The sequence below is a fragment of the Cavenderia fasciculata genome, assembly GCF_000203815.1.
Source record: "Cavenderia fasciculata unplaced genomic scaffold Scf_ET2XIPL01CNAVH-3, whole genome shotgun sequence".
NCBI classification, from domain to species: domain Eukaryota; phylum Evosea; class Eumycetozoa; order Acytosteliales; family Cavenderiaceae; genus Cavenderia; species Cavenderia fasciculata.
In genome coordinates this window covers 612494-638153 of record NW_004457723.1, presented here as the reverse complement: position 1 = coordinate 638153, position 25660 = coordinate 612494, and the positions used below count along the sequence as shown (strand labels likewise).

Sequence of the window (25660 nt, the reverse complement as noted above, 5' to 3'; positions counted from 1 at the left end):
TCTATTTATCTATTAATATATAACAATTTTTGTACCACATATGGTAGCCAATTTAAATTCAAATTCAAATCATCATATAAACAATGAAAAAGATGAAATTGAATTGGAATTATTAGATCATCAAGATCATCGTCATCAAGACAATGATAAAATGGTTGGAAAAGTAAAAGATGAAGCAAGTGGAAAGAAAAATAAGAAAAATAAGAAAAAGAAAAACAAAAAGAAAAAGAATAAAGAATTATTAAAACATGAAGAAGAAGAAGATGATGATGAAAAGAAAGAAGAGGAGGAATCTATAACCATTGATATAAAAGATAAAGAGTAAGACAAAGACATTGAAAGTTGCATACAAAAGCTAACCACTTCTTTGCTCACACCACCAACTTTTTTTTTTTTTGTTCCAACTTAGAGATGAACGATCAACATTTAATATTGATTTAGAGTATATAAATACTTTATTTAATATAGATGACCCATTTTTAAAACATTTGTTAGTACAGAGTGATGGATTAAAACATTTAGAGAGATCACTCAAGACTGATAGGTTGGAGGGATTGTCAAGAGAGGAGCAAGAGTATGATCAGTTTCGTGCAAGACAGCTGGCATTTGGAAAGAATGTATTGCCACCTGTAAAGACTAGATCATTGATCTCTTACTTTTTGGAAAGCTTACAGGATCATATGATGATCATGTTGGCGGTGGCTGCAATCGTGTCGTTGGTGATAGCAGTGTTGTGGCGCCGTGAAGACAATGGATGGATCGACAGCATATCAATCATTGCTGCTGTACTGATTGTTGTGACTGTCACCTCACTCAACAACTATAGCAAAGAAAAGCAGTTCCAAAAACTCAACAAACAACGTACCAATGTGATGGTCAAGGTGGTACGTAGCGGTCGATACAGTGTCGTACCGACATCAGAGATTAATGTAGGCGAGATTATTGTCATCGAGACGGGTATGATCGTGCCGGTCGACGGGTTCCTCGTGCAAGGGTTTGGTGTGTCGTGTGAAGAGTCTGCGTGCACAGGCGAGAGTGCAGCCGTCAAAAAGGATGCCAACCCAGTACTGGGACGCATGCGCATGTTGTCAGGCTCGCTCGTGACCGAGGGGTGTGGCAGTATGATGGCACTGTGTGTCGGTGTCAACAGCATGAATGGAAAGACGATGATGTCGCTGCGTGTTGAGAATGCCAAGACCCCGCTAGAGGAGCGTCTCGACAGTCTGGCAGGCACCATTGGTAAAGTTGGCGTTGTCATTGCCGTGTTGACATTTGCCATTCTACTCGTTAAAACAACCATCGCTACCATGTCTGATGCGAGCAAGTCGATTCGATCAGTAGAGTATTTCAACAATATATTGGACTATCTCATCACTGCCATCACGATTGTAGTCGTCGTTGTACCAGAGGGACTGCCACTCGCAGTCACCATCAGTCTGGCGTACAGTATGCTCAAAATGCTTCGAGGAAACAATCTTGTTCGTCAACTACAAGCTTGTGAAACGATGGGTAACGCAACAGTCATATGTAGTGACAAGACTGGCACCCTAACCGAAAACAAAATGACCGTCGTATCTGGATGGGTTGCTGGTATCAACCTACAAGAACAACCCGATGGTATAGACTATGCAGTATTACCAACGACTCTATCAGAAACAACCAAAAAGTTAATAGTAGATTCTATTGTTAGTAATTCTACAGCTCAACTAGACAGCGACCAAAATCAAAAAAAGAATGCAACTACAATGTTTATTGGAAATCAAACTGAATGTGCATTACTTGGATTTGCAATGAATTTACATGGAGACTATTTGTCGTTTGATTTACCAAAACTTCGATTAAATCAATCAATATGTACAGTTGTACCATTTTCATCGGATACCAAGATGATGGCAACCATAACAAAGTTGAAAGAGACTGATCAAACTCAGACATACCGAATATTTATTAAAGGTGCCGCCGAGGTACTATTAGGTCGGTGCTCGAGATGGCACTCGTCACACGATACTTTGAAAGAGATGGATGACCAACAACGATCTAATTTATTGCAACGTGTCAAGAGTATGTCTGCAGACCTACTTCGAACGATTACGATTGTCTACTTTGACATTTACATTGCTTCGGAAAACCCAACACCACTCGAACAAATATGGAAGCAAATCTACAATGACACCCTTACCTATTCAAACTTTATATGTCTTGCTATTCTCGGTATACGTGATCCAATTCGAAAAGAGGTGCCACGTGCCATTGCAATTGCTCAACAAGCCGGTATGAGCGTTCGAATGATCACGGGCGACAATATAGACACTGCCAAAAACATTGCCATCAAGCTTGGCATTCTCACACCCGGAGGACACTGTATGGAGGGGAGTCAATTTAGAGAACTCACTCCACAACAAATCGACCTACTCTTACCAAACATTCAAGTCATTGCTCGATCAACTCCACTTGACAAACAACTATTTGTCAAATACCTAAAAGAAGCAAAAGAAATTGTCGCCGTCACTGGTGATGGTGTCAATGATGCTCCATCTCTTAAACTTGCTCATGTTGGTTTTTCAATGGGTATTACTGGTACTGAAATTGCAAAAGAAGCTTCTGGTAAGAAAAAGATAAGAAATAATTAATTAGTTTATTTATTTACTTTTTTTTGTTTATTTACTTTTACTTTTTAATTTTTAGATATAATATTATTAGATGATAATTTTGCATCAATCATAAATGCAATTAAATGGGGTAGAAATGTAATGGAATCAATTCAAAAGTTTCTTCAATTCCAATTGACAGTTAATTTTGTGGCAGTTATCATTTCATTTGTTGGGTCTGTTACAAGTAGCACGGGAGCTAGTCCTCTATCAGCGGTTCAATTACTATGGACCAATCTAATTATGGATACTTTGGCATCACTGGCACTTGCCACCGAGGAACCCAAAGACAGTATCCTACAGAGAAAGAGTAAAAAGGATAAACGACTCATCACCTTTTCAATGTGGTTTAATATAGTTGGTCAAACCATATTCCAACTCTGTGTACTATTTGTCATCCTTTTCTTGGGTGACGCCATATTCCTTGGTTTAGTACCATACAGTAAACATCATTACACCCTACTATTTAATACTTTTATATTTTTACAATTATTTAATGAAATTAATTGTCGTAGAATTCATTCTTGTAAGAAACAAAGAAAGAAAGAATAGATAATAGAAACTATCTAATATTAACTTTTTATTTATTTTAAAGGTGATAAAAATGTATTTGAAGGAATTAAAAGTAATTGGCAATTTACAGTTATTCTATTTATTTGTACTATTGTTCAAGTGATCATTATTGAATTTGGAGAGAATTTTGTACAGACGGTTCCGTTGGGTGGTTATGAATGGGTTATTAGTGTGGGTCTTGGATCAATGGGTTTGCCATGGGGACTGTTGATTAAAACCATTCGTCATTCATACTCTGAATACAAAAAATCAACCAGACGACTACAATTGGAAGATATCCCAACTAAATCACTTAAATATCATTTAGTATCCTCTGGTACTACAACAGTATCTTCATTTAAACCATTTTCAAACATTACAAAAAGATTAAAAGCTTCTTCTTCTAAAAAATCAACCAAACAAGATGAAGAAAGTCAACTAGTTGATAATATCAAATATTTTGCAATTACAAATGAATCAGATAATGATGATGATAACGATAATGATATAGATCTTGGTGATGATGAAATGGAACAGAAATATGATGAAGATGAAGATGAATGCCAAGATGAAGCATCAAAAGAACAAAACAAGAAAAAGTGGAATACAGCCATTCAAAAAGTTAGATTACAACAAAGAGTCATTAAATTGTTGAAACCTTATATCAACAACAACAACACCAGTACTACATCAACAACATCTACAACATCAACAGCAACAATAATAACCCATGGATAAAGAAAGATTGAATAAATTAAATAAAATAAAATTAAATTAGTTTAAATTAACTTATGCAGAAAATTGAATTTGCCCAAAATCAACACTATAAAAATATTATATATTTAACCCTGTGGGAGATAAAATATAAGATAATACTATACTATATCGATTCACGTATAGTAGTATAGGTAGAAGTAGAGATTGATGGAGGAAGAAGGAGAACTTTCAAAAGGGAAACGAAAGTCATCAATGAGATCTTCATCAACTACTTCCTCAAACAATAACAATAATAATAATAATAATAACACTTCTACTACATCAACAACGACAACGACTACAACAACAACTACTACAAACACAACAGATAAAAAGAGAAAAGAATCAGACAAGGTAGAAGATGATCAACAACAACACTTATCTTCATCAAGTCAAGATGATGAAGATATTGATATAAATAGTGATGATGATGATGAAGATGAAGAATCAATACCATGGTTTATAGAGAAAAGAAAGAATACAAAAATGAAAAAGTTTAGAGTACTACCAATGACAGATTTAGAGGCTTCTTTGAAATCAATGACATTAAATACAACCAATCTTGATTCACTCTTTAAACATTACTTTAAAGAAAAGAATCTATCCATTGAAGAGTTTATATCTCATCATTTTCCATCAACACCATCTATTAAATGTTCAAATTGTAAGAGAAGATGAATAGAAACAAACAACTGTACATTATAAATGGTTGGACAATTATTAATCATTTTCTTTCTTTTTTTTATAGATTTATCAGGAAGATATTACTTTATATGTTTAACATGTTCAAAAAGTAAAGAAAGAACAAATATTTGTAAGTAACAATATATATTATTATTATTGTCAATCATTTTTTTTTTGTTAACTTTTCTTTTGTACTTTTATTTTTCTAGGTGTAGAATGTTTTTTAAAAGGAAATCATGTAATTGATAAACATGAATATTCATTGGCTTATACACCTGGTGGATCATGTTTATGTGATTGTGGAAATCCTGATGCATTAAAATCAAGTGGGTTCTGTTCGGATCATAGACATGCCGACAACTATCAATACAAACAACATTATGTAGATGCAATACCTGAACATTTGGTTGAAGCATTCACAACATTTCTATCTGCAATCATACAACGGTTGACAGATTTGGGGTCGAATCAAAAACGATACAAATTAAATGAACTTGAAATTGTAGATATTATTACATTTCTTGGGAAATGTACAATGCGATCACCTTTATTTGCTCAAATCATAGCTCAAGAATTTACACTTGAAACTTTTAAACTTGACAATCAAGAACATCAACAATTAAAAGACAACTCTTCTTCTTCTTCATCTTCTTCTTCATCATCAATTAAAAAAGGAAAGAAAAAAGTAAAAGTGGTTAGTACACCTTTGGAGACATTATTTCAGTCACATCCAAGTTGTGCATCAACATCATTTTTTTTATTCTCTTCACTTTGTTATCATCACAAGTTGTTTGCCAAGATATTCTATCAACTCTATCTTGGCAACTTGACACAGCTGATGCAACCACAAGAGAAAAAGGTATTCTCAGAGTCTGCCTTTCACTTTCAAATGTTTTGTCATCATCCATCGTCAATGATCATTCCATTTGCAACTGGAGCTGCACAACCCAATCTCTATGAAGCCATTGTCGATTCTACTCTTTACAATCTACAACAATTCCAACAAACCTATGTTCGTGACAAACAACAACCAAAGACGTGTAGATTTGAAACCATACTATTGGTCAAATCGGTTAAATTCAAGGAATGTGCACTCTATGTTGCGTCGAATCGTCACATTATAGACAAACTATTACAATTGGCTGCATATACTCATGAATTTGTCACTCCTTCTCAACACTATGACAATATTCTAAAGGAATTAAAAGAATTGGTTCAAATTGAAGTTTATCTAATCAATACATTTAATAGAATATTTAAAACTCTAGTTCAAGAAAGTGAACAAAATAATCAACATTTAGAATCAATAGTAGCATTGGCAAAATATATTATAGATAGATCATTTGGATTATTTAAAACTGTTAAATATCCAGAATGGTGTGATACAGATAATGATATTGGTGCAAGATATATTTTCCCACTTTCTAGAATCATTGCTACTATTATATTACAATTACCAGAAAATAATAATCCAAATAATCAAAATAATAATAATAATAATAATCAAAATAATAATAATATAAGACAAGAGGTAATTGATTATTATATGAAACAAATATCAATAGAATCAAAAGTAGTACAGGATGGATTTGTAAATATGACACTTTGTGATATTTCATCATTTAGAATATTCTATTATGCTCATAGTAGTCGACCTCGTATGATTGATGAAGCTCATATTATTGGATCTCCAACAGACCCTGATCGATCCATCAAATACTATACATCAAAGTCTATGATGTTGGACTTTTTCACTACTAGAATCATGTTGGGTGCAACTAGTCCACAATTCTTTTTGGAAACCATTCTTCATAAACCATTCCTTCAAAGTAATACGAGTCCAGATAATCTAAAATCACTTTTGGAATTTATTATCAATGTCATTCAAGATCATGCTACCCTCACTCCAACCGATCAAGATTTAAAATATCATTTAATTCAAATTGCTTCAACTGGTTTTTTTTATTATACCGAGGTAAAAAAATAGAAATAGAAAAACAAATATACAAATCAAAAATATTATTTACTTAATTACTTATTTATTTATTTATTTTTTTTGTTTTTAGATTATAAATTTTAAATTTATATTTAAAAATATAGATTTGGAAAGAAAAAAGAGATTAATAGAACAAGTTGTAGTGAATGTAAATGATTTGGAGATGAATTTAAAACCAGAATTGTGGGATCAATATGATCCATATTATTGGCACTTTGAATATTTCTACCGTATAACATTACTCGAACGATCGAGAACCAGACTATTTGAATACCAAAAATCAAAAGGTATTCCCGAATCCTATCCATGGCTACCACCAAAATCACAACTCCTCCTTGACTCGTCATCGTCGACACATATTAAAAGTGTCACCTCGTTACTAGAAAACCACTCTTTTTTCAACTTATTGCATTTTGTATTGCTCAAAATGATTACACCCGAATTTGTAAATATTACATCCTCCTCTTTAGACCTCTCACTTCATTCCATCCTATCAAGAGTATCATCGTCGTCACTTATTGCACTTGGTGATATTTTCTATCTATTTATTCTTATACTCAACAATCAACAAACACGTCAAGAACCACCAATCCATTTTATTCGACTCGAAACCATTGAATACCAAGATAAAACAGTTCAAAAACAATCATTGTTGGATACTCTGATTGTATTTTGGAAAACTAAAAATCAAGATCGTAATCCACTTTTGGTTCATATCTTTACAAGTCTATCAAACTATTCAGAGGATTTGGATCGATATATTAAATCAAATGGTATTAATCTTCAAGATGATGGTTCACAAGAAGATGAAAAGGAAAAAGAATCTAGAAAGAAATTATTACAACAAAAAAGAGATGAAATTATGAAACAAATGAAAGAAAAACAAAATCTTTTTTTAAAACAACAAGAAATAATAGATAAAGAAAATGATGATGAAAATGAAGAAACAACAGATAATAATAATAATAATAACGATGATGATATGGATAATTTTGATACTTCATCATGTTGTATAATATGTAGAGATAAAACAAATACTCAACCACTTTATATGATGGCAAATGTAACACATTGTTCATTGGCAAGAAATCAAAAACTATCATCAATCAAAAAGATTAAAAAAAGATTAATAGAGAAATCAAATTTGGTTTCAATATTGAATAATCTACAAAATGAACAGTATCGAGAAGATCAAGATAATGAAGATGATGATGATGAAGATGTCATGGCAAATATACTATACAACAAACAAATGATTAGCAAGAGTATGTTGGAACAATTTCCATCGTTGGTCAAGTTTTTTGTTAGTTGTTACGAATTGCCAAGTTACATTATTTCTTGTAGACATGTTACACATCGATCATGTATCCTTTCAAGTACACGTGAATTGGACTATAGTTACAGTTGCCCGCTATGCTCTAGTTCATCCAATATTCTCATCCCCAAGAATGTACCATCTCTCAACATTGAAGAAGTTTCTCAATTCTTTTTATCATTTCAACTCGATCCACACGACCTCCAAAACAACAGTGTCTTTGAAAGACACCTCTGGGGAATGGTCTTTAACAACTATGATGTCTTTGAAATGAAGACACGAAAGATCAAATACTGTGCCACACCCGAACAATTGGCATTGGATCCCTCTGGATACTACCCTCTCACAGACTTGGAATTCAAGAATGAGTTGGCTACTCTAAGATCACTGTTTCGAACTATCATGATCTGCGAAGTACCACCCTTTCCCGAAGACTCTATTCCCATCCCTCCAGCGTTCTTTTTCCACATTGACCCTATCTTTTTATGTACTTATTTGGTTTATCTCCGTCGAATGACACCTGACCAAGCAATGGTCACATCTCTCCAATACTATCTATTTAATTTCATCGTCTTGGAATCGCTGTGCACAGAGTTACCACAAACCAAAAGACACTATGATCCAAACAACCCAGGCCAATTATACTCTCGTATTAAATCAGTATACAACGATCTCGACAATAACCCAAGACTATTTGAATACACATTCCCAGTGATTCGAAAAATCTTTCTCTACAACTATCTCACCAGTCAAATGAAAAACACCAATGACTCTAGTAACCAATTTACCCAAACCGAATTCCAAAACTATGATTTCATCGTATCAAATATTACCAACATTCCAAATATCAAATCATCCAAATCAATCCTCGATCCAAAAACATTTGATACCATCCTCAATCATGCATTCTCTTTAAACTTTTTAAAAAAACCAAACTTTACTTTCTTTCTTCCTTCATCTATTAATCATATTCCAAAATTTATTAAATTACATAATATTTATTTTGTAAGAAATAGAAAGAAAAGAAATGGAAATAGAAATAGGAAATATATGTATATTAATATTTTATTTATTTTTTTATTTATTTTAGGATTTTGTTAAAAAGAGTATACCATTAAATTCAAAATCATTAAAGGATTATATATGTTTGGGATGTGCAAAAATTAAAAATCAAAAGTGTCTAAGTTGTGGAGCTTTACTTTGTTCTGAACATTGTATTTCTTCTTTTCTTTCTGTATGTAACAAAAATAATATTAAAAAAACAATTAATATACTAATTAATAATGTTTTTTAGCATCCAAAATATTGTAAATCTGGAATTCATCAAGTATTTTATTTTATTGAAATATCAAATGGATTGGTAAAGATTGTTGATATTGACAAATCATCAATTATATTCAACAATGATTATAAATCAATTTACCTAAACCAAAGAAAAGAACCAACTACCATGGTCAACCAACAATTATCCCTCTCTCCATCGCTTTTACAATCGCTTTATAAATCTTGGATTCAAATGAAATCAACCAATACTTTTCAATCTCTTGATTTATTCTAAACTGTAATTATGTTTAGACCAAAAATAAAAGCAATTGCCAACTTTTAAACCAAAGGGTTGTATTGGAATCATAATGACTCATGCGCCAATTTTCATCAATCAAAACTCATATTTCCCATTCTTGCAATTTTCGCATCTGCAAAGGTGGGGGTTTGGGTTTTTGCTTTGCTTTGCTCAAAATTTGTCAACTCAAACATTCATTAACTTTAACTAGTTTAATAGTAAACATTAAATAGTACTTAAACAAACAAACCATACATATATAACTTTAACTATATAGTTTTATTGTAATCTCTCCAACATCCAAACAGTTTAAAACTAACTTTGTATTACATCATCATACCTTTGTGAAATATCTTAATTCATTCGCAAACGGCTTGTCATCATCGCAGTTGCAAAGTTTTTTTTTAAAAGAATCAAACAATTACAAGAACATCTGTCAAGAAACAGAAAGAGAACTCTCCATTATTTTAGATAGTTAACTTGTTTCTTTTATCACAACATCACAGTCTACTGTTAGTTTTTAACAACAACAAACAACTCTGTTCAAAATAATCTCTTTTACCATCCTCTATTCCTCCCCATCCCTTTTAAAGTAATTTATTACCTTACACACAGTATGTATAATTTGAAGTTGATACATGATAATGATACCAAGAGAACACATACTAGAAGACATAAATAAACAACAAAGACAACAAAAGAAAGATAATCATCACTACAGCAACAACAAAATCATTCAACAACATTTGGGCCAGCAGCAGCAGCAGACAACAAAAATGAAACAAACTTTGTCAACAACTACAACAACCTCAACTCCCAGTGCTGGTAGCAACTCCACTAAAATGACATTTGAAGAGGAATTCCCTTTATTGTCAGCAGCAACCAATAATAATAAGAAAAAAAATAAGAGTATTGGGTCAACCTCTACTTCTACAACTACTACTACATCAAGATCATCATCACCAAGTAATAGTCACCAAGGTTACAATAATAATAATATTCAATATCAACAACCACCACAACAACAACAACCATCGTCACCACCACAACCTGTACGATCACAATACATATCAAAATACATTGATGTGAGTGATGGCGATGAGAGTACGTCGTGGAAGAAACGTGATCTTTTATACTATTGTTTTATCCAACGTCATCACGAGGTTACCACGATTGCCAACTTTGTAGAGGGAGCTGCTCAGCTCTACGGTCTGACATCTGACATTACACTGCTCGACATTGGATGTGGATTGGGTAGAATGTTTGGAGAATGGGATCGTCGCAAGGTGTTCAAGCATGTTGATGCCATGGAGCCAGATCTCGACTATTGGACGTTTGCCTCGGACCATGCCATGAACACATCTGACAAGGTGACAGCTATCCACGGTGGATTCATGGACGTGTCTGTCAAGAACAAGTACAAAATGTGTGTTAGTGTCCACGGTCCATTCCAATACCTGTTGCGTCTCGAGGACAAGCTCGAAGCACTGCGTCGTATCTGGATATCGCTTCAACCCGGTGGTGTCGTTCTATTGGACGTTTCCAACTTTCTCGTTGGTCTCTCTCAACTCCGAAACCAAACCGAACAAAAGGTACTCGTCAATGGCATCCCCGTCAAACGTATCAGTAATATTGAAGTCGATTTCCACAATTCCATTTGGCGTCTCCAAGACCTCTTTTTCAGTGTAGACTCTCCCATGGACCCAGATGAAATTGGTAATGGGTATGGCGACGGACAATACGTCTGTGAAAACCACCAATTTGCCATCTACACCTTACCAGAACTACAACTCTTGTTGGCTAGTTGTGGATTCCAAAATATTCGTTCAACCAGTAAATATTGTATTCAAGATTTATATCAAGGTTCAATATCCGATGGTCCTAGAATCATAGTTTTGGCTCAAAAACCAACAAACTCTTCAAATCAATCTTAAAAACACAACAAACAAACAAATAATAATAATAATAATAATAGAGGCCAATATTAACAACAATCTTTTTAAATTTATCAAAAAATCGACTTGATAAAATATCAACAACAATATCAAAAATAATTATCATCCAATTTGTACATTATTTCTCAAACAATCAAATAAACAAAATTGATTCAATTTTATATAATACTAAAACTTGTTCTAAAAATGGATAACCATTCCGCGAGGAGACACATCGGAGAAGGAGAAAAAAATAAAGTTTTAAAACTTTTTAGATTTTTATTCTAATGGCACAACAAGATCAAGATTAGATTAGTGTCATTTATTCCAAAACATACAAAAATTAGATAGATAGATAGATAGATATCTAGAGAGAGAGAGAGAGAGAAAGAGATAAGAGAGGGAAATATATATCTATTGTCTATCTATTCTAAAGTCTATCTATCTCTACTTGGTTACTTGTGCAACCCCCAAACCAAACCACCAAGTCATTATTAGAAAACGACGTCGTTATCTTCTTCTCCTATCCCGATATTATCAATGAAATACATAGAGGAAGATTAAGTTAAACAACAACAATGGAACCCATCAATAATAGTAATAATAATAATAATAACAATGGTGATGATAGTAATAATATCAATCCTGATGTTAATAATAGTAGTAGTAGCAGTAGTAGCCCAATTATAATTAATCATAATAGAGGTAATAGTAATAATAATAAATCTTTATTATCTGATGCATTAAAACAGCAACAACAACAACCTAAAACATACTCTCAAAACAACAAATCGATATACATGTACAGAAAAATGACAATGTTACAACCACCATCTCCTTTACTTTCAACAACCATAAATGGAGGAGACTCATCTGCTGCTTCAACCCCAACCTCTTCTTTAACTCTTATGCAGCAATACTCTTCATCTCTTCCAAACAACAATAGCATTAGATTTAGTAACGATGATAGCATTGTCGGTGGTGTACCATCTATATCATCATCTTCATCAGTTACATCAACAACAACAACAACAATTAATAACGCAGTAATCGAACAATATGGACGTGACGGTGGTGGGAATGGATGGAAATTAGGTGTGCCAAGAATAAGGGCGGCTTCCTTGATCAATTCCAAGAGACCACTACCACCTCCTACTTTTGTATTAAATAATCATAATAACACCTCTACCACAAATACCTCTACCACTACCACCACCACTCGTAGCACTACTATAAACATTGTGCAAAATGCTACACCCAGCAACCTCCACCACCATCTTCATAGTGTTGCATTTTCACCACCCCAGCATTTGCCTTTTAATTACAACAAAAACATTAATAATAGTAATAATAATAATAATAATAATAATACTGCGCCATCTTTTATTTTGAATAAAATAGATCATAACCATAAAAACAATAATAATATAAATAACAATAGTAGTAGTAGTGATCCAGATTCTGGAATTGAATTTGATAAATCAAATAGATGTGAAGAAAACAAAAAAGAAGATATTGTAAATAATAATAATAATCAAAATAATCAAAATAATAATATGATGGCAAACGAACAAGAAGATATGGTAGTTATAGAATGTTCAACTAGAATTAGATCCAATTCAATTGGAGGAGGAGTTGGGAACAGCAGCAATCCGACATCACCACGCGGAGCTAGGAAACAAACTATCATTTCCAAATTTAAAGATTTTATTCATCCAACCACTACTACCACATCATCCTCCTCAACTCCAACTACACCAATCATGACTAGTTCATCGCCTTTATCACCTACTAAATTAATGGTATGTATACAATCACTTTGTTGTTGTTTTTTACACTACACTGATTGTCAGTCATGATATATCATATGAATGATTTTCTATAGACAGGATAGATAAACAAAAAACAAACAAACCATCAATGCCAGAATTGCTACAATCCACCAATCTTAACACAACACACACACAAGAGGTGAATTTCACTTTTTTCTTCAAAATTTTGATTACAATCACAATTGAATCACCGACACTACTACTACATTTTTTTTAAAACACACAAATGACCACGCCGGCTTGTGTGTTGGTGTTGGTGTGATATAAACTGCTTCCATCACCTCTCCTGCAACAACAACAACACAACACAACAACGATATTGAAAACGAACCGATCCAGTTCCAAAACAGTATATATCAAACAAAGATCATATCAAAAATCAACTTGGCAACTTGGTTGTTTTAACTTTTGATCATGATGATGGGTTGGGAGAATGTAACGACGGAACGTGGTATAAAATAATGCCATTATTTTAATGGATTCCCTTCTCTCTCCTTCTCTCTCTCTCTCTCTTTATATATTTTAAAGATTCGAATGGTTTAAAACCTTTTTTTACATTTTTATTATTATCAACATCAACATCAACAACAACACCAACAACAACAACAACAACAGTTATTTGATTTGAACGAAAGGGATTTTATTTTAATCAATAACAACATATTACATAATTGGAAATTCACTTTATTTGATCTTCAGTCCTTCCCTTTTTATGTTTTTTTAAACCATCCAATTGGTTAATCCACTCCAAACCCTAATATTAGACCAAAGTGGTATTTATATAAACATTAATATTTATCGTTGTTGTTGTTGTCTATTGAAATTTAAAACTCTATCGATTGAGGAGTGATAAAAATTATATAATTAACTTTTTAAATATTTATTTCATTTTAGACAAAAGAAATCCTTTCACCACATTCAATATCATCAGCAATGGGAAAAGAGGCAGATATTATCAATATTTTTAATTTGCCAACTAGTGAAAGGGCCATTTCTGAACATCCATGTGCCTATCGAAGAAAAGTTTCAAAAGCTGGTAAAATCTATATTACCACTTCTTATTTTTGTTTCTATAGTTTGATTTTTAATAGTGAAATTAAAGTATGTTAAAAAAAAGAAAAAAGAAAAAAGAAAATGAAAAGAAGAATTAATTAATATTTTTTTAAAATTTTGAAGAAATTATCATTATTTACAGATATTAAAAGTATTAAAAAAGTTTCAAGTATAATTATTGGTAGTTCAATTGAAATTACTACTTTGGCAATGAAAAAAGTTTGTAGATCAAAAAAGAAATCATATTTATGAATAGTTGTATTAATATTTAATTATTTATTTAGTATGTATTTGGAATGTTTGAAAATACAGAAAATGCATATACGTCATTGATAAAACAATTTAATACATGTAAACAACAATTGAATAGGAAATCAAAATTAAATATTCAACCAATTAGAATATTATCAACAGTAAAGGAAGATGATACTTGTAATGAAGATGATGATGATGATGAAGAAGATGAAGATGAAGATGAAGATCTTGAACAAGATCAAGAACAATCAGAATCAGAGTCTGAAAATTTTGATACCAATGATGAAGAGGAAGAAGAAGAATTAAAGACTATAAAGAGAAGAAGAAAATCAAAGAAATTGAGTATCAACCTTTCACATCTTTTGGATCATCGAAATAATAATAATAATAATAATAATGGTGGTGGATCCAATTCTTCTTCTGGTAGAATTAGATTTACTTCAATATCTGTATCAAAGAAACCACAAACTATTGAATCAAATGGTAGAACAAGAAGTGGATCATTACCAAGTTATCCTCTTCCACTTGCAAATCTTATTGGAGGTACTCTTAGACTATCAAAAAGAAAACAACAAAAAGAAGATTACCTATTATCACCAGAAAAGATTTCTCCTCCTCTTATCATTGAAGAAGATGAAAAGGAAAAAGAACATGAACAAGAAAAAGAATCGACGACGACAATTGTAAATCAGTTGGATGGTGCAAATGAGGAAATTGGACATGAAGATACTAATGATACTTTTGATACCTTTGAAAGTAAAACACCACCACCACCACTTTTACCAATTCTGGCACCACCACCATTACCATCAATTCATCCAGCACCAGTATCACCACCACCAACTCCTTCATCTACAAGAAATCAACTTTCTAAAAGTTTGGAAAATATTACATCCGAGCTCGATCAACCAATTAATTTGGTTTCTAGTCCACCACTAGTTTCATCACCACCACCAACCCCAACTGGAAGAGAAAGATCAGGTACATTATTAAGTCAATTAATGACACGAGTAAAGATTACAACTGTAAAAAACAAAGAATCATTGGATCGTATCAACAAGATGTTGATATCTAGATCCCATTCTACCAATGAAACAGTTCATCAATATCGTAACGAAGCCATCTTTGGTGTTCCCATTGAAGAAACTCGTCTATCTGATGATTCACCATGTCCATTATTCATTACTAAAATCATTGAATATTTTGATGAACAATTAGAGGAGGAATCTGAAACTATAGAACTTTATAATATTTATTTAAATGAAAATTTAAATGAATCGACAGAAGAATTGGAAACACTTGTCAAATCAACGACACCAGGTAAAGAAGATGCATATAGATCAATGGATAATATTCAAGTCTTGACAGTTGTTCAATTATTGGTTCATTTTTTCAAACAATTACCATCATCTATTCTTCCAAGTGAGGAATTATTAACATCGACTGTCTGCGAAGTGGAAGATATTGATTACAAATCATCATGTATACGTTCACTATTATTTTCTCAATCTCAAATTCATTGGACAACCTTTTCTGTATTTATTCAACATTTAATTAAAGTTAAAGAGAAATCTTTACAACAACAAGAAACAATTGTGAATGGAAAACAATTGTTGGAAATGGAAAAATCATTTTATTTAAAAATGAGTCAAATATTTGGTCCATTATTATTACAAACTACAAATGATATTGATAAATCAAAATCAATTGATTTATTTAATTTTATTTTTCAAAATCATTTAAATATTTTATTTGTAAGAAGAAATAGAGAAATAGAAAAATAATATTTATAAACTAATCTAATTTATTTAATTTTATATTTATTTTATTTTTTTAGGATGAAGAAAATGGTATACAATATATAATTAAAAAAGGAAAACAAGTATTAAAGATTGTGACTATAGAAAAATTGATATTAAAATTGACAGATATCTATTACAAGGATGAATCATTGTTGGAAACATTTAATCTTACACATTGTGATTATTTTATTTCAACAATCAATTATATATCCAAATTGACACGTATCTATCAAGGTATTGGTTTGGATAGTGGATTATTTGCTGCGCGTCGACGAGAAAGAATATTGTTGCTCATCAAATCATTGGTAGAATCTAAACCATTGTATTGGTTGACAGAGGAAGGTTCAGAAACTGCCAAACAAATTCAATTATTTACAAATGAATTTATTGGTAAAAGTTCCTACGAAGAAAGTAAACAACTCATCTATTTGGATGATTTTACAAAATATCTATTAGATTCAAATCCAAATAGTAATTCAAATAGTTTAAATAATTCTGGTGAAATTTCATTGACCATTAATAGCAATAGTAATAATACGACAATGGCAACCACTCCACCATTATCACCAACTTCATCTTCATCTTCTCCATTATCACCTTCTCCATTTACCTCTTCTCCCAATTTATCCTCAGCTCAACAACCAAATCTTTCACCAAACCTTTATAGTTCAAATCAACCAAATAATACTCCAGTTTCAATTTTAAAAAGACCACTTAGACGAATGACTATCACTTCTTCTTCATCATCTTCAGTTCAACCAAATAATTTATCAGTCCCTCCAAATTCTAATACTTCTTCTTCTTCTTCTTCTTCTAATAATAATAATTTTATATTAGCAGCAACAAGAAGTACATTGAGTGATAATAAGAAATTTAATTTAATTGATTTGGATAGTACAGAGGTGGCCATTCAAATGACATTGTTGGATGAAAGGGCATTTAAACAATTACCTGTGAGTGAATTTTTAAAGCAAAGATTTACAAAGCCAGAATCAAGTCCCAATTTCCAAGCAATTGTCAAACTATTTAATCGATGGAGTTCATGGGTTGGATCAGAAATCCTTTGTAGTTCAAGTGCCAGTCATCGTGCATTGGTCATTGAAAAGTTTATAGATATTGGTCATTCACTGCTTAATCTCAAGAATTTCCATGCTTCCTATGCCATTAGTACCGGGTTGGGACATTATGCCATTCGTCGTATCAACTTGACATGGGAAAAGGTATCGAAAAAGGCAATGGCTCAATACCAATTACTTCAACAAATCTTTTCAACCGAATCTAATCACAAACGTTATCGTGAATTATTATCCCAAAGTAAATCACCTGTACTCCCATACCTTGGTCTCTACACTAAAGATATGTTTGTTGTATCAGATTCTCAACCAACTTTATTAAGTAACGACAGCAATAATAATAAGAAGGAAAATAATGTTTCAAGTCCATTGGAACTATCATCATATATATTTATTAATTTTGAAAAGATGAGACAGATAAATAATGTAGTAAAAACTTGGAAGGTATGGAGAAAGGTACCATATCCAATGCGACAACATGAAATATTTCAACAAAAATTAATGCAACGACAAATACACAACGACGATGAGTTGTATGAAAAATCACTGCTCTATGAACCAAAACAACCTCCTCTTCAACAACAACCTAAACGTCAAATATTATCACAATCAATGAGTTAGATTTATCAAAATATTTTCATTGAACCAAATAAAATTCTATATTTATTTTAATTCCAAACTTTAATTGATTTATCAGCAGAACCACTAAATAAATGAAATGAACTACTTGTGAGAGCGTGTATATAACTACGATGACCAGTTAGAGATTTGGTTTGTACTAGGTTACGTAAATCCCAAGTTTTAATGGTATGATCAAATGATCCACTAAATAAAACATCACCACACATGTGTAATTGCCAAACCTCCCATTTATGTGCATTTGCAATGGTGTTCATCACTTCTCTACTACGAAGATCCCATAGACGAATATGATAAAGGTTGGAACCAGTTGCCAAAGTGTTTTGATCTACTATTGCCAGTGACAGTATTCTAGCCATTGGATCTTCTCTTGTTGTAACACATTGCATTGTATTTGTGTCCCATACTCTAACAGTCTTGTCATTTGAACCAGTCAATAAATGGTGACCATGAACTGTCATTGTATTGACTCCACCCAAATGTCCATTCAACTCGGCCATCCTATCAAACGTTTTATTATTCAATACACTAATCGATTCTCCATTTGAATAAAATAATGCTCTATCTTTTAATTCAATTGAAAATACTTTTGTATTGGTTTCTATTACTTTTTTACAATATGGTGATGGTTTTGATATTATTATTGGTGATGTTGAATTGGATGAAGAAAATGGTGGAGTTGTCAAAGTTTCATCTAAATATTTCTCTTTTTCCTTTTCAATTTCATTTTCTTGTATTAAATCGGTTATATTATCTTTTAATAATTTTAAATTCCAAACTCTAATGGTTTGATCATTTGAACCACTATATAATCGATTTGATCCATTTGATTTTAATGCCCAAATTGTATAGGCGTGACCAGTAAGTGTATGAATTGGTTCCAGTCTACCCATATCATACAATTTAATACTAGTATCATGTGAACCACTATAAAGAAATGTATCATCCACTGTCAGTGCTGTCACTCCCAATTGATGTGATCCAACAATTTCCTTTCTTGTCATTACTTTGGTCATATCCCATGGATCTGTTCTATTTTTAAATCTATTTTTCCAAATTACATTTTGATTATCACTATTATTATTATTATTATTTGGTTGATTTAAGTTTAAACATAAATTATCCATATCAATAGTTGAATTGAATTGAAATCTATTTTTATATAATTTCATCCAAAACCTTTCATCTTGAAATAATGTATAAAAGCATTTACATGTACTTGAAAATTGTATTATACTTGAAACTGATATTATTAATGATTGTTGTTGGTCATCATTATCGTTATTTAATTCACCAACATTTAAAGATTCATCCATTTCTTCTTGTCTTTTTGTTGAAAATATATATAAAATGATTTCATCTGGTAAATCAAATATATTTAAAGTAAAAGTAGAAGATGATGAAGATGAAGATGAAGATTGTACTACCAAACAAGAATTCTCTTGTGCCAAGTTTACAACCACAGGTTTAAAATTATTTGTTCTAGTTGTCATTGTAGTTGTAGTTGTTGTCATCTTTTAAAAGTTTTGATACTATTATCTCTATCTCTCTCCTTCTTTCTATCGCTCGTCTATTATACAAAAAAGATTGGGGGCTTATTGGAACAACAACTAAAAGAGAGAGAGAGAGAGTAAGATGATTTAAATTAAATTAATTTTGTTTTTGTTTTCGACTAAATTGGGATTAGCAAGTTCCACAAAAGAAGGGAAGAAGGCTGACCTTTCAACCACCGACCGATGACTCTTTCGGGATTCAAACCAAACCCAAAATGATTTTTGAATTTATAAAATACCTTATTTGTACAACAAAAAAAACTACTATACCTATGTTTCTTTTCTACTATTATTACATCTATCCTTTTTATAAAGAGTAGTACCTTTTTTCTTTTCTTCTATTTAAATGAATCTATTCATTCTTTTTGTCATAGAACATATGTGATCTTCTTTCACTACTACTACTAACCCACCATTTTACACTATGAAGAATAAATTATGTGTGATCATCTTTATACGGTTGGTGAAATAAATTCAAAGAAACCACCAATAAACTTATACTCTATTTCCATCGACAAACGTTAAAAAAAAACAAAACATGACCTCTTTCTCGTTTCATTCTCTATCTTTTTTTATTTGATCACCATAGTGAAAAGTTATCAAACCAACCTTGTATCACTCTAGCTCAAAATAGTAATAATAATAATAATAATAATAATAATAGTTATTTAATAATAGTTTTCAATCATGACAGAAGATGTAAATAGAATATTTCCTGGCTTTTATATATCATCATTGGCATCAATCAAAAGAGATATATTAGATGACCATCAAATAACACATGTTTTATCTGTAATGAATGATTATAAACCTAAATGGCCAAAAGTATGTCTATAAAACAAAAAGAGTACTCTCTTTTCCTTCATTCACAACTAAACCTTTTATTTTCTATTTAGATGTATAAATGTAAAGTTGTAGATATTTATGATTCATATACAGTTGATATAAAGAAACACTTTGAAGATACATTTACCTTTATAGAGGAAGGTAGAAGAGAAGGTGCTGTTTTGGTTCATTGTTTTGCTGGCATGTCTCGTTCTGCCACTGTTTGCATTGCCTATATGATGAAGAAATTGGGTATCACTTATCAAGATGCATATGAAATTCTAAAAGAAGCAAGAGATATCATTGACCCCAACGATGGATTTGTCAAACAACTTGCAGAATATGAAATAGAGTTGAAAAGAATTAAAGATGGTGCTTCTACTACTACCACTACAACTGAAGTCATTGAAACTATTAGTTCAATTACAGAAACTAGAACCGAAACTGAACAAGTCACAACAACAACAACTACAATTATTCAAGAAGAAGAAATAATTGAACAAAAAATAGCATCATTAAAATATTGTTGTCGCAAGTGTGGAAAGATTTTATTTAATGATATTGATTTGGAACAACATGATGTGGGAAGTGGTCAGAGCAGCTTTAAATGGGGTAGAAGAGATATTACCCTCAATCCTTTACAAGCTGCTGATCCAGACTCTGCAGAACAACAAGAACAACAGGTTGACCAAGCTCAACATTCTAGTTGTACTTCATACTTTTTGGCAGAGACGGATTGGATAAGTGGTAATATTGCCATTGGCGGAAACGATGGAAAGATTCTTTGCGATAACCCAAAATGTGGAGAAAAGTTGGGTTCTTTTAGTTGGTCTGGTAGTCAGTGCAGTTGTGGAAATTGGATTTGTCCTTCTTTTAGAATCCCAAAATCAAGAGTCGATGAAAAGAAAATTACTGTAAATAAATGAGAATAGATTGTACTGTAAAAGTAATTTAAACATTAATACACTGATGGTGACAGAATGTGGAACAAAAATAATAATTTTTTATATGTAATACACATCAATGAAACCTGAATAAAAAGGTTGGTAGCAGAGAGGAAAATACGGCAGAGACAAAAAAAAAAGACATTTGAGAAAACCTTGTAAGGGAAAGGGCTAAAAGATTGCAGTATAAAAAAAAACCCATTTTTTTTTTTAAAGTATCAATATTTGGTATGTTTTGATGATCAGAATTTGATAGAAATCAATGAAACTTGGATAGAAATGTAGATCTCGATGTGAGGAATGCAGAGATAACAAAAAAAAGACATTTGAGAAAACCTTGGAAAGGCCAATTTTTTTCTTATTATTATAATTATTATTATTTGTTGTTAACAGTTGTAGGCTACAAATGTTACTTTTAACTACTATTATTTGGTCCTCTTTTGGTCCATTGAAATAAACAAAAATACTATTAATTGGTAATTAATTTATGCTTTAATTAATTGATGATCAAGTGAGGAAGAACTATAGATAGTACAAGTACGTGCAACTCGGTGCAGTACAAACATGTTCATTTGAAAGGCAATGTACTGCATGATCAATCTTCTCTAGATCTGTAGTCGCCTCTATCATGTGATGGGGTTGATTAACTATTGTGTTTCATTATCGGTGCACTCGAGTAGAAAGGAAACAAACAAAATCTATAGATGGTGTGATTCCAAAAAAAACAAATTTGGATAAGTGGCAACCACATGCAAAAAAACCTTGTACCGGGATGGTCTTTTTCTAGACGATATTTCCACCAAAACCACACGATGAAAATTGGATAGAAATGTAGGGAATTGTGTGTACTATTAGAATATCATGAAAAAATTGGGATCAGAGGCAGCGGCAGCAAAAAAAAGATCAAACCAGGTGCCTTTGGGCTGCCTTGTGCCAACATGGTTTTTTCCTATCATTTTTTTTCTAGACCATGTTTTAGTGATGTGGTTTTGGTGGAAATCGATGAAAATTGGATAGAAATGTAGGGAATTGTGTACTATTAGAATATCATGAAAAAAAACTGGGAGGCAGCGGCAGCATAGATAACAGCAATAAAATTGCTCATTGCAGGGATCGAACCTGCGACCGCGGCGTTATTAGCACCGTGCTCTACCGACTGAGCTAAACGAGCAATTTTTTGATGATGGCGAAATATATTTTTCGGGGTTGACCCCAATTTTGAGTTTTTGCGATGAGAGAGAACAGGAAAAGAAGTTACTTTAAAAAAAAAAAAATTTTGCGTTTTTGACCGAGCAAGGTTTCACGGCAAGTATGGTACTAAAATTAGAAGAAGATCGGTGCCATATTTGCGTCATCCTCCTCAACACCTTCATCTTCTTCTACTCTCTCTTCATCTATCAATAATAATATTAATAATATTTTCAACTAAACAGTAATAAAAAAATTGAATAATTATACCAACACAATATTACAGCCTATATTATTAATAAAAATACAAATTTATAACACATTATAGCCTAAAATGCTATCGAGATAAAAAAAAATTGCCATTTATTTTTAGAACAAGCAACACAAAACAATCCAACATGCTTGATAAAATTATAAACAAAAAGATACTCTTTAATCTTGTGATGGTCAATCCTCCAAAACCTTATTCATTCAAAGAGCCAAAGAATATTTCTCTACAAGTGATGCCTATTCAGTGCACCATCCTCATCGTATACATATTATTTGGTTTTTATCTTTCTAGTAACATTTATTAAATCTAACCTTTTTTTTTAATTCATAGTCACAGCTTTGTTAGAATATATTATTATTATTATTATTACTTTCTGGGAAAGAGACGATAAAGCATTTGGTCATCAAAATAGGCTGGATCTTTTTTGATCTTTTTGATAGGTTGCTCATTGGCAGTGGCTTCATATTTCTTAATGAGTGCCTGAATTTCGCAATCATCATCCCTACAATTTTTTTGGGCACTTTTCATATCAATTATATTGTTTTCCAAAAGGTATTTCATAACAGGTACGCTTGAAATACGTGTGTAAGGGTTCACTTTATCATTTGATTGGTTGACAATATTCTTGTAAAGAAACTCGACCATTTCTAAATTACCTTTTCCTGCTGCAGAGGATAGAGCACATCCTCCGCATCCTTCACTTCTATTGTCATGTAAAAACTAAAAAAGAGTAAATAAATAAATATTAAATATATATAAAATTATAAAATATTTTTTGAATAAATAATACCTTTACAATATCAATGTGTCCATATTCAACAGCATTATCCATTATTTTAAATGTCCAAATAAATGATGTATTGTGATGTTGTTGAAGATATTGAATGATATCTAATCTTCCATTTTTTGCAGCAGTTTCAACAGATGTCGGTGATGTACATCCAACTTTTAATTGATCATCAATGAATAATATCATCTCTATCGAACAATTATTTTCAATTGCTTGATTCATTACCTCTTCTGTCCATTGTCCAATCTTGTTTTCATACAAAAACTAAAACGTGATAGAAATATATAAAGTAAAGAAAACAAATAATTAATTAATATTATCTATAGACAAGACAGTAGGATAATATTTAATTATATTTTACCTTTACAATATCGATATGATTGTTCGCTATAGCATTTCCCCATGCTTTGGTGGTACAACCCTCAGTTCTATTTGCGTAAAGATATTTTATAATATCCAAATTTCCTGTCGACGACGCATTGTCAATGGCATTGGTTGTTGCACCTTCAGTTCTGTTGATGTGAAGAAACTGAACTATCTCTAAAGTTTTGGCATAATCCATAGCTCTGGTTGTACATCCTTCAGTTCTATTAAAATGTAACCATTCAACTATGGAAATGTGACCATTTCGGCAAGCATAGTCCATTTCATTAGTTGTGCCTGTTTCAGTTCTATTATGATGAAGCCACTCAACCATTGATAAATGCCCATTCATTACAGCACGGGACATAGCCCCTTTCCATTGATTAGATTTACCGACTTGATTATCATGAAGAAACTATATATAAATATGTGTTAATGTAAATATGATCTAACAATAATAATAATAATAATTCATACTTTAATAATTTCAATGGATCCTTTGCCTGCAGCTTTATCAATTCCTGAATAGCGTGGATCTTTGGTCACATTTTCATAAACATACTGTGTATGTGATAATTAATTGGTATTGATCGTTCATTAGTTGGGATGATAATTATCAACGTTGTATAAATATATATATATAGACAATCATACCTTTACAAAATCTAAATTACCACTACTGATTGCACCTTCTAAATATCCATAGGTATTTTTAAGATAGCTTTTATCGGTTAGATTCTCTACAAGATACTATTATAATTGTGAATAATAATAATAATAATTAGTTGTTTGTTGGTTGTTTTATTTTGTTTTGTTTTGGTATTTACCTTGAAAATATCGAAATGTCCATTTGCACGACAAAGAGTATGGTCTGAAAATAGTGATGTGTATCCATTGTCAAACAGGTATTTGATAACATCAAAACTCCCATTCCCTGCTGCATCTCCAACTGCATTTTCAGTGTATTCTCCTCCACTACGGCGGGCTCGATGGTGTTTTAAATGGTTCCAATAGTTTCATAATCGAGAGATATCCAAATTTGGCAGCATTATCTTTTGCACCTGCAAGATTGATATTGGGATATCTGGTGACAAGGTATCTGAGAATATCAACATTTCCAACCGATGCAATATTAGATGCAAATTCATACTTAAAAGAAGGTCCTCCACAGTTCCTTACTCCTGGTCGATATGGTTTTCGAACGTGTCTGTAACAATCATCATGATCATCTTTTTGATGTTGTGGTTGAGGATTAAATGCAGGAGTCCATTCAACAAGATGTTCAAGTGTATCCAATGTTGCGTTTTGGTGTGCGCAGTAGCGAGAGATTGCAAATAATCTTGCTTTGATTGTCGAGTCATCATCAACATGGGCACCATCAACATTTTGTGATGATGATGATGAAAGATAATGTTTGATAAAGTTCCATGGCATTGCAAATCTTGAAATCATTTCAAATCTAGGCAACTTTGCAATATCTTTTCCCTTTAACGATGTATTGATTATACCTTGATCAAATGAGGTTAGTCCCTTTTCTTTTACATGACTGGCCAATTGTTTTGATATCAACTCGACTTGATTGAATATCAATCTTTTGATATACTCTGACTGTATCACACTTTTAAA

The 25660-nt window shown here is 31.9% G+C and overlaps 8 protein-coding genes and 1 non-coding gene across 9 annotated transcripts in view; 5 read left to right on the top strand and 4 right to left on the bottom strand.

The window, feature by feature from the left end:
• Positions 1 to 40: 40 nt before the first annotated feature.
• DFA_07095 (uncharacterized protein) lies at positions 41 to 3938 on the top strand (the record flags this gene model as incomplete). The annotated part of the gene is made up of 4 exons (XM_004366907.1): positions 41 to 321; positions 410 to 2604; positions 2686 to 3174; positions 3244 to 3938. The coding sequence occupies 4 exons, from the start codon at positions 41 to 43 to the stop codon at positions 3936 to 3938; spliced, it is 3660 nt and encodes a 1219-aa protein (XP_004366964.1).
• A 231-nt stretch (positions 3939 to 4169) lies between these two features.
• DFA_07094 (uncharacterized protein) lies at positions 4170 to 9509 on the top strand (the record flags this gene model as incomplete). Its single annotated transcript, XM_004366906.1, has 6 exons — positions 4170 to 4620; positions 4705 to 4770; positions 4850 to 6615; positions 6707 to 8956; positions 9042 to 9185; positions 9246 to 9509. 6 exons carry the CDS (start codon positions 4170 to 4172, stop codon positions 9507 to 9509), a joined length of 4941 nt encoding a protein of 1646 aa, XP_004366963.1.
• A 647-nt stretch (positions 9510 to 10156) lies between these two features.
• DFA_07093 (uncharacterized protein) lies at positions 10157 to 11446 on the top strand (the record flags this gene model as incomplete). Its single annotated transcript, XM_004366905.1, has 1 exon — positions 10157 to 11446. The coding sequence occupies one exon, from the start codon at positions 10157 to 10159 to the stop codon at positions 11444 to 11446; it is 1290 nt and encodes a 429-aa protein (XP_004366962.1).
• Positions 11447 to 12024: 578 nt separating this feature from the next.
• On the top strand, positions 12025 to 17943 carry gflD (RasGEF domain-containing protein; the record flags this gene model as incomplete). The annotated part of the gene is made up of 6 exons (XM_004366904.1): positions 12025 to 13248; positions 14173 to 14379; positions 14455 to 14550; positions 14616 to 16340; positions 16424 to 17748; positions 17892 to 17943. 6 exons carry the CDS (start codon positions 12025 to 12027, stop codon positions 17941 to 17943), a joined length of 4629 nt encoding a protein of 1542 aa, XP_004366961.1.
• A 186-nt stretch (positions 17944 to 18129) lies between these two features.
• Positions 18130 to 19614, bottom strand: DFA_07091 (uncharacterized protein; the record flags this gene model as incomplete). The annotated part of the gene is made up of 1 exon (XM_004366903.1): positions 18130 to 19614. One exon carries the CDS (start codon positions 19612 to 19614, stop codon positions 18130 to 18132), a length of 1485 nt encoding a protein of 494 aa, XP_004366960.1.
• Positions 19615 to 20340: 726 nt separating this feature from the next.
• On the top strand, positions 20341 to 22475 carry DFA_07090 (uncharacterized protein; the record flags this gene model as incomplete). Its single annotated transcript, XM_004366902.1, has 5 exons — positions 20341 to 20478; positions 20550 to 21392; positions 21639 to 21703; positions 22390 to 22443; positions 22466 to 22475. The coding sequence occupies 5 exons, from the start codon at positions 20341 to 20343 to the stop codon at positions 22473 to 22475; spliced, it is 1110 nt and encodes a 369-aa protein (XP_004366959.1).
• Positions 22476 to 22520: 45 nt separating this feature from the next.
• Positions 22521 to 22593, bottom strand: DFA_07089. The gene has a single exon. It is a non-coding gene; the product is annotated as a tRNA-Ile (tRNA).
• A 152-nt stretch (positions 22594 to 22745) lies between these two features.
• DFA_07088 (uncharacterized protein) lies at positions 22746 to 24953 on the bottom strand (the record flags this gene model as incomplete). Its single annotated transcript, XM_004366901.1, has 8 exons — positions 22746 to 22816; positions 23268 to 23601; positions 23672 to 23935; positions 24033 to 24449; positions 24512 to 24595; positions 24689 to 24784; positions 24862 to 24905; positions 24938 to 24953. The coding sequence occupies 8 exons, from the start codon at positions 24951 to 24953 to the stop codon at positions 22746 to 22748; spliced, it is 1326 nt and encodes a 441-aa protein (XP_004366958.1).
• Positions 24954 to 25009: 56 nt separating this feature from the next.
• The window catches only part of DFA_07086 (uncharacterized protein), a gene marked incomplete at both ends in the record, with an annotated part of 5688 nt that continues 5037 nt past the window's right edge, over positions 25010 to 25660 (bottom strand). The window contains one exon of the mRNA XM_004366900.1: positions 25010 to 25608. Coding sequence (XP_004366957.1) covers positions 25010 to 25608 — 599 coding nt within the window. The remainder of the gene's footprint in view (positions 25609 to 25660) is intronic.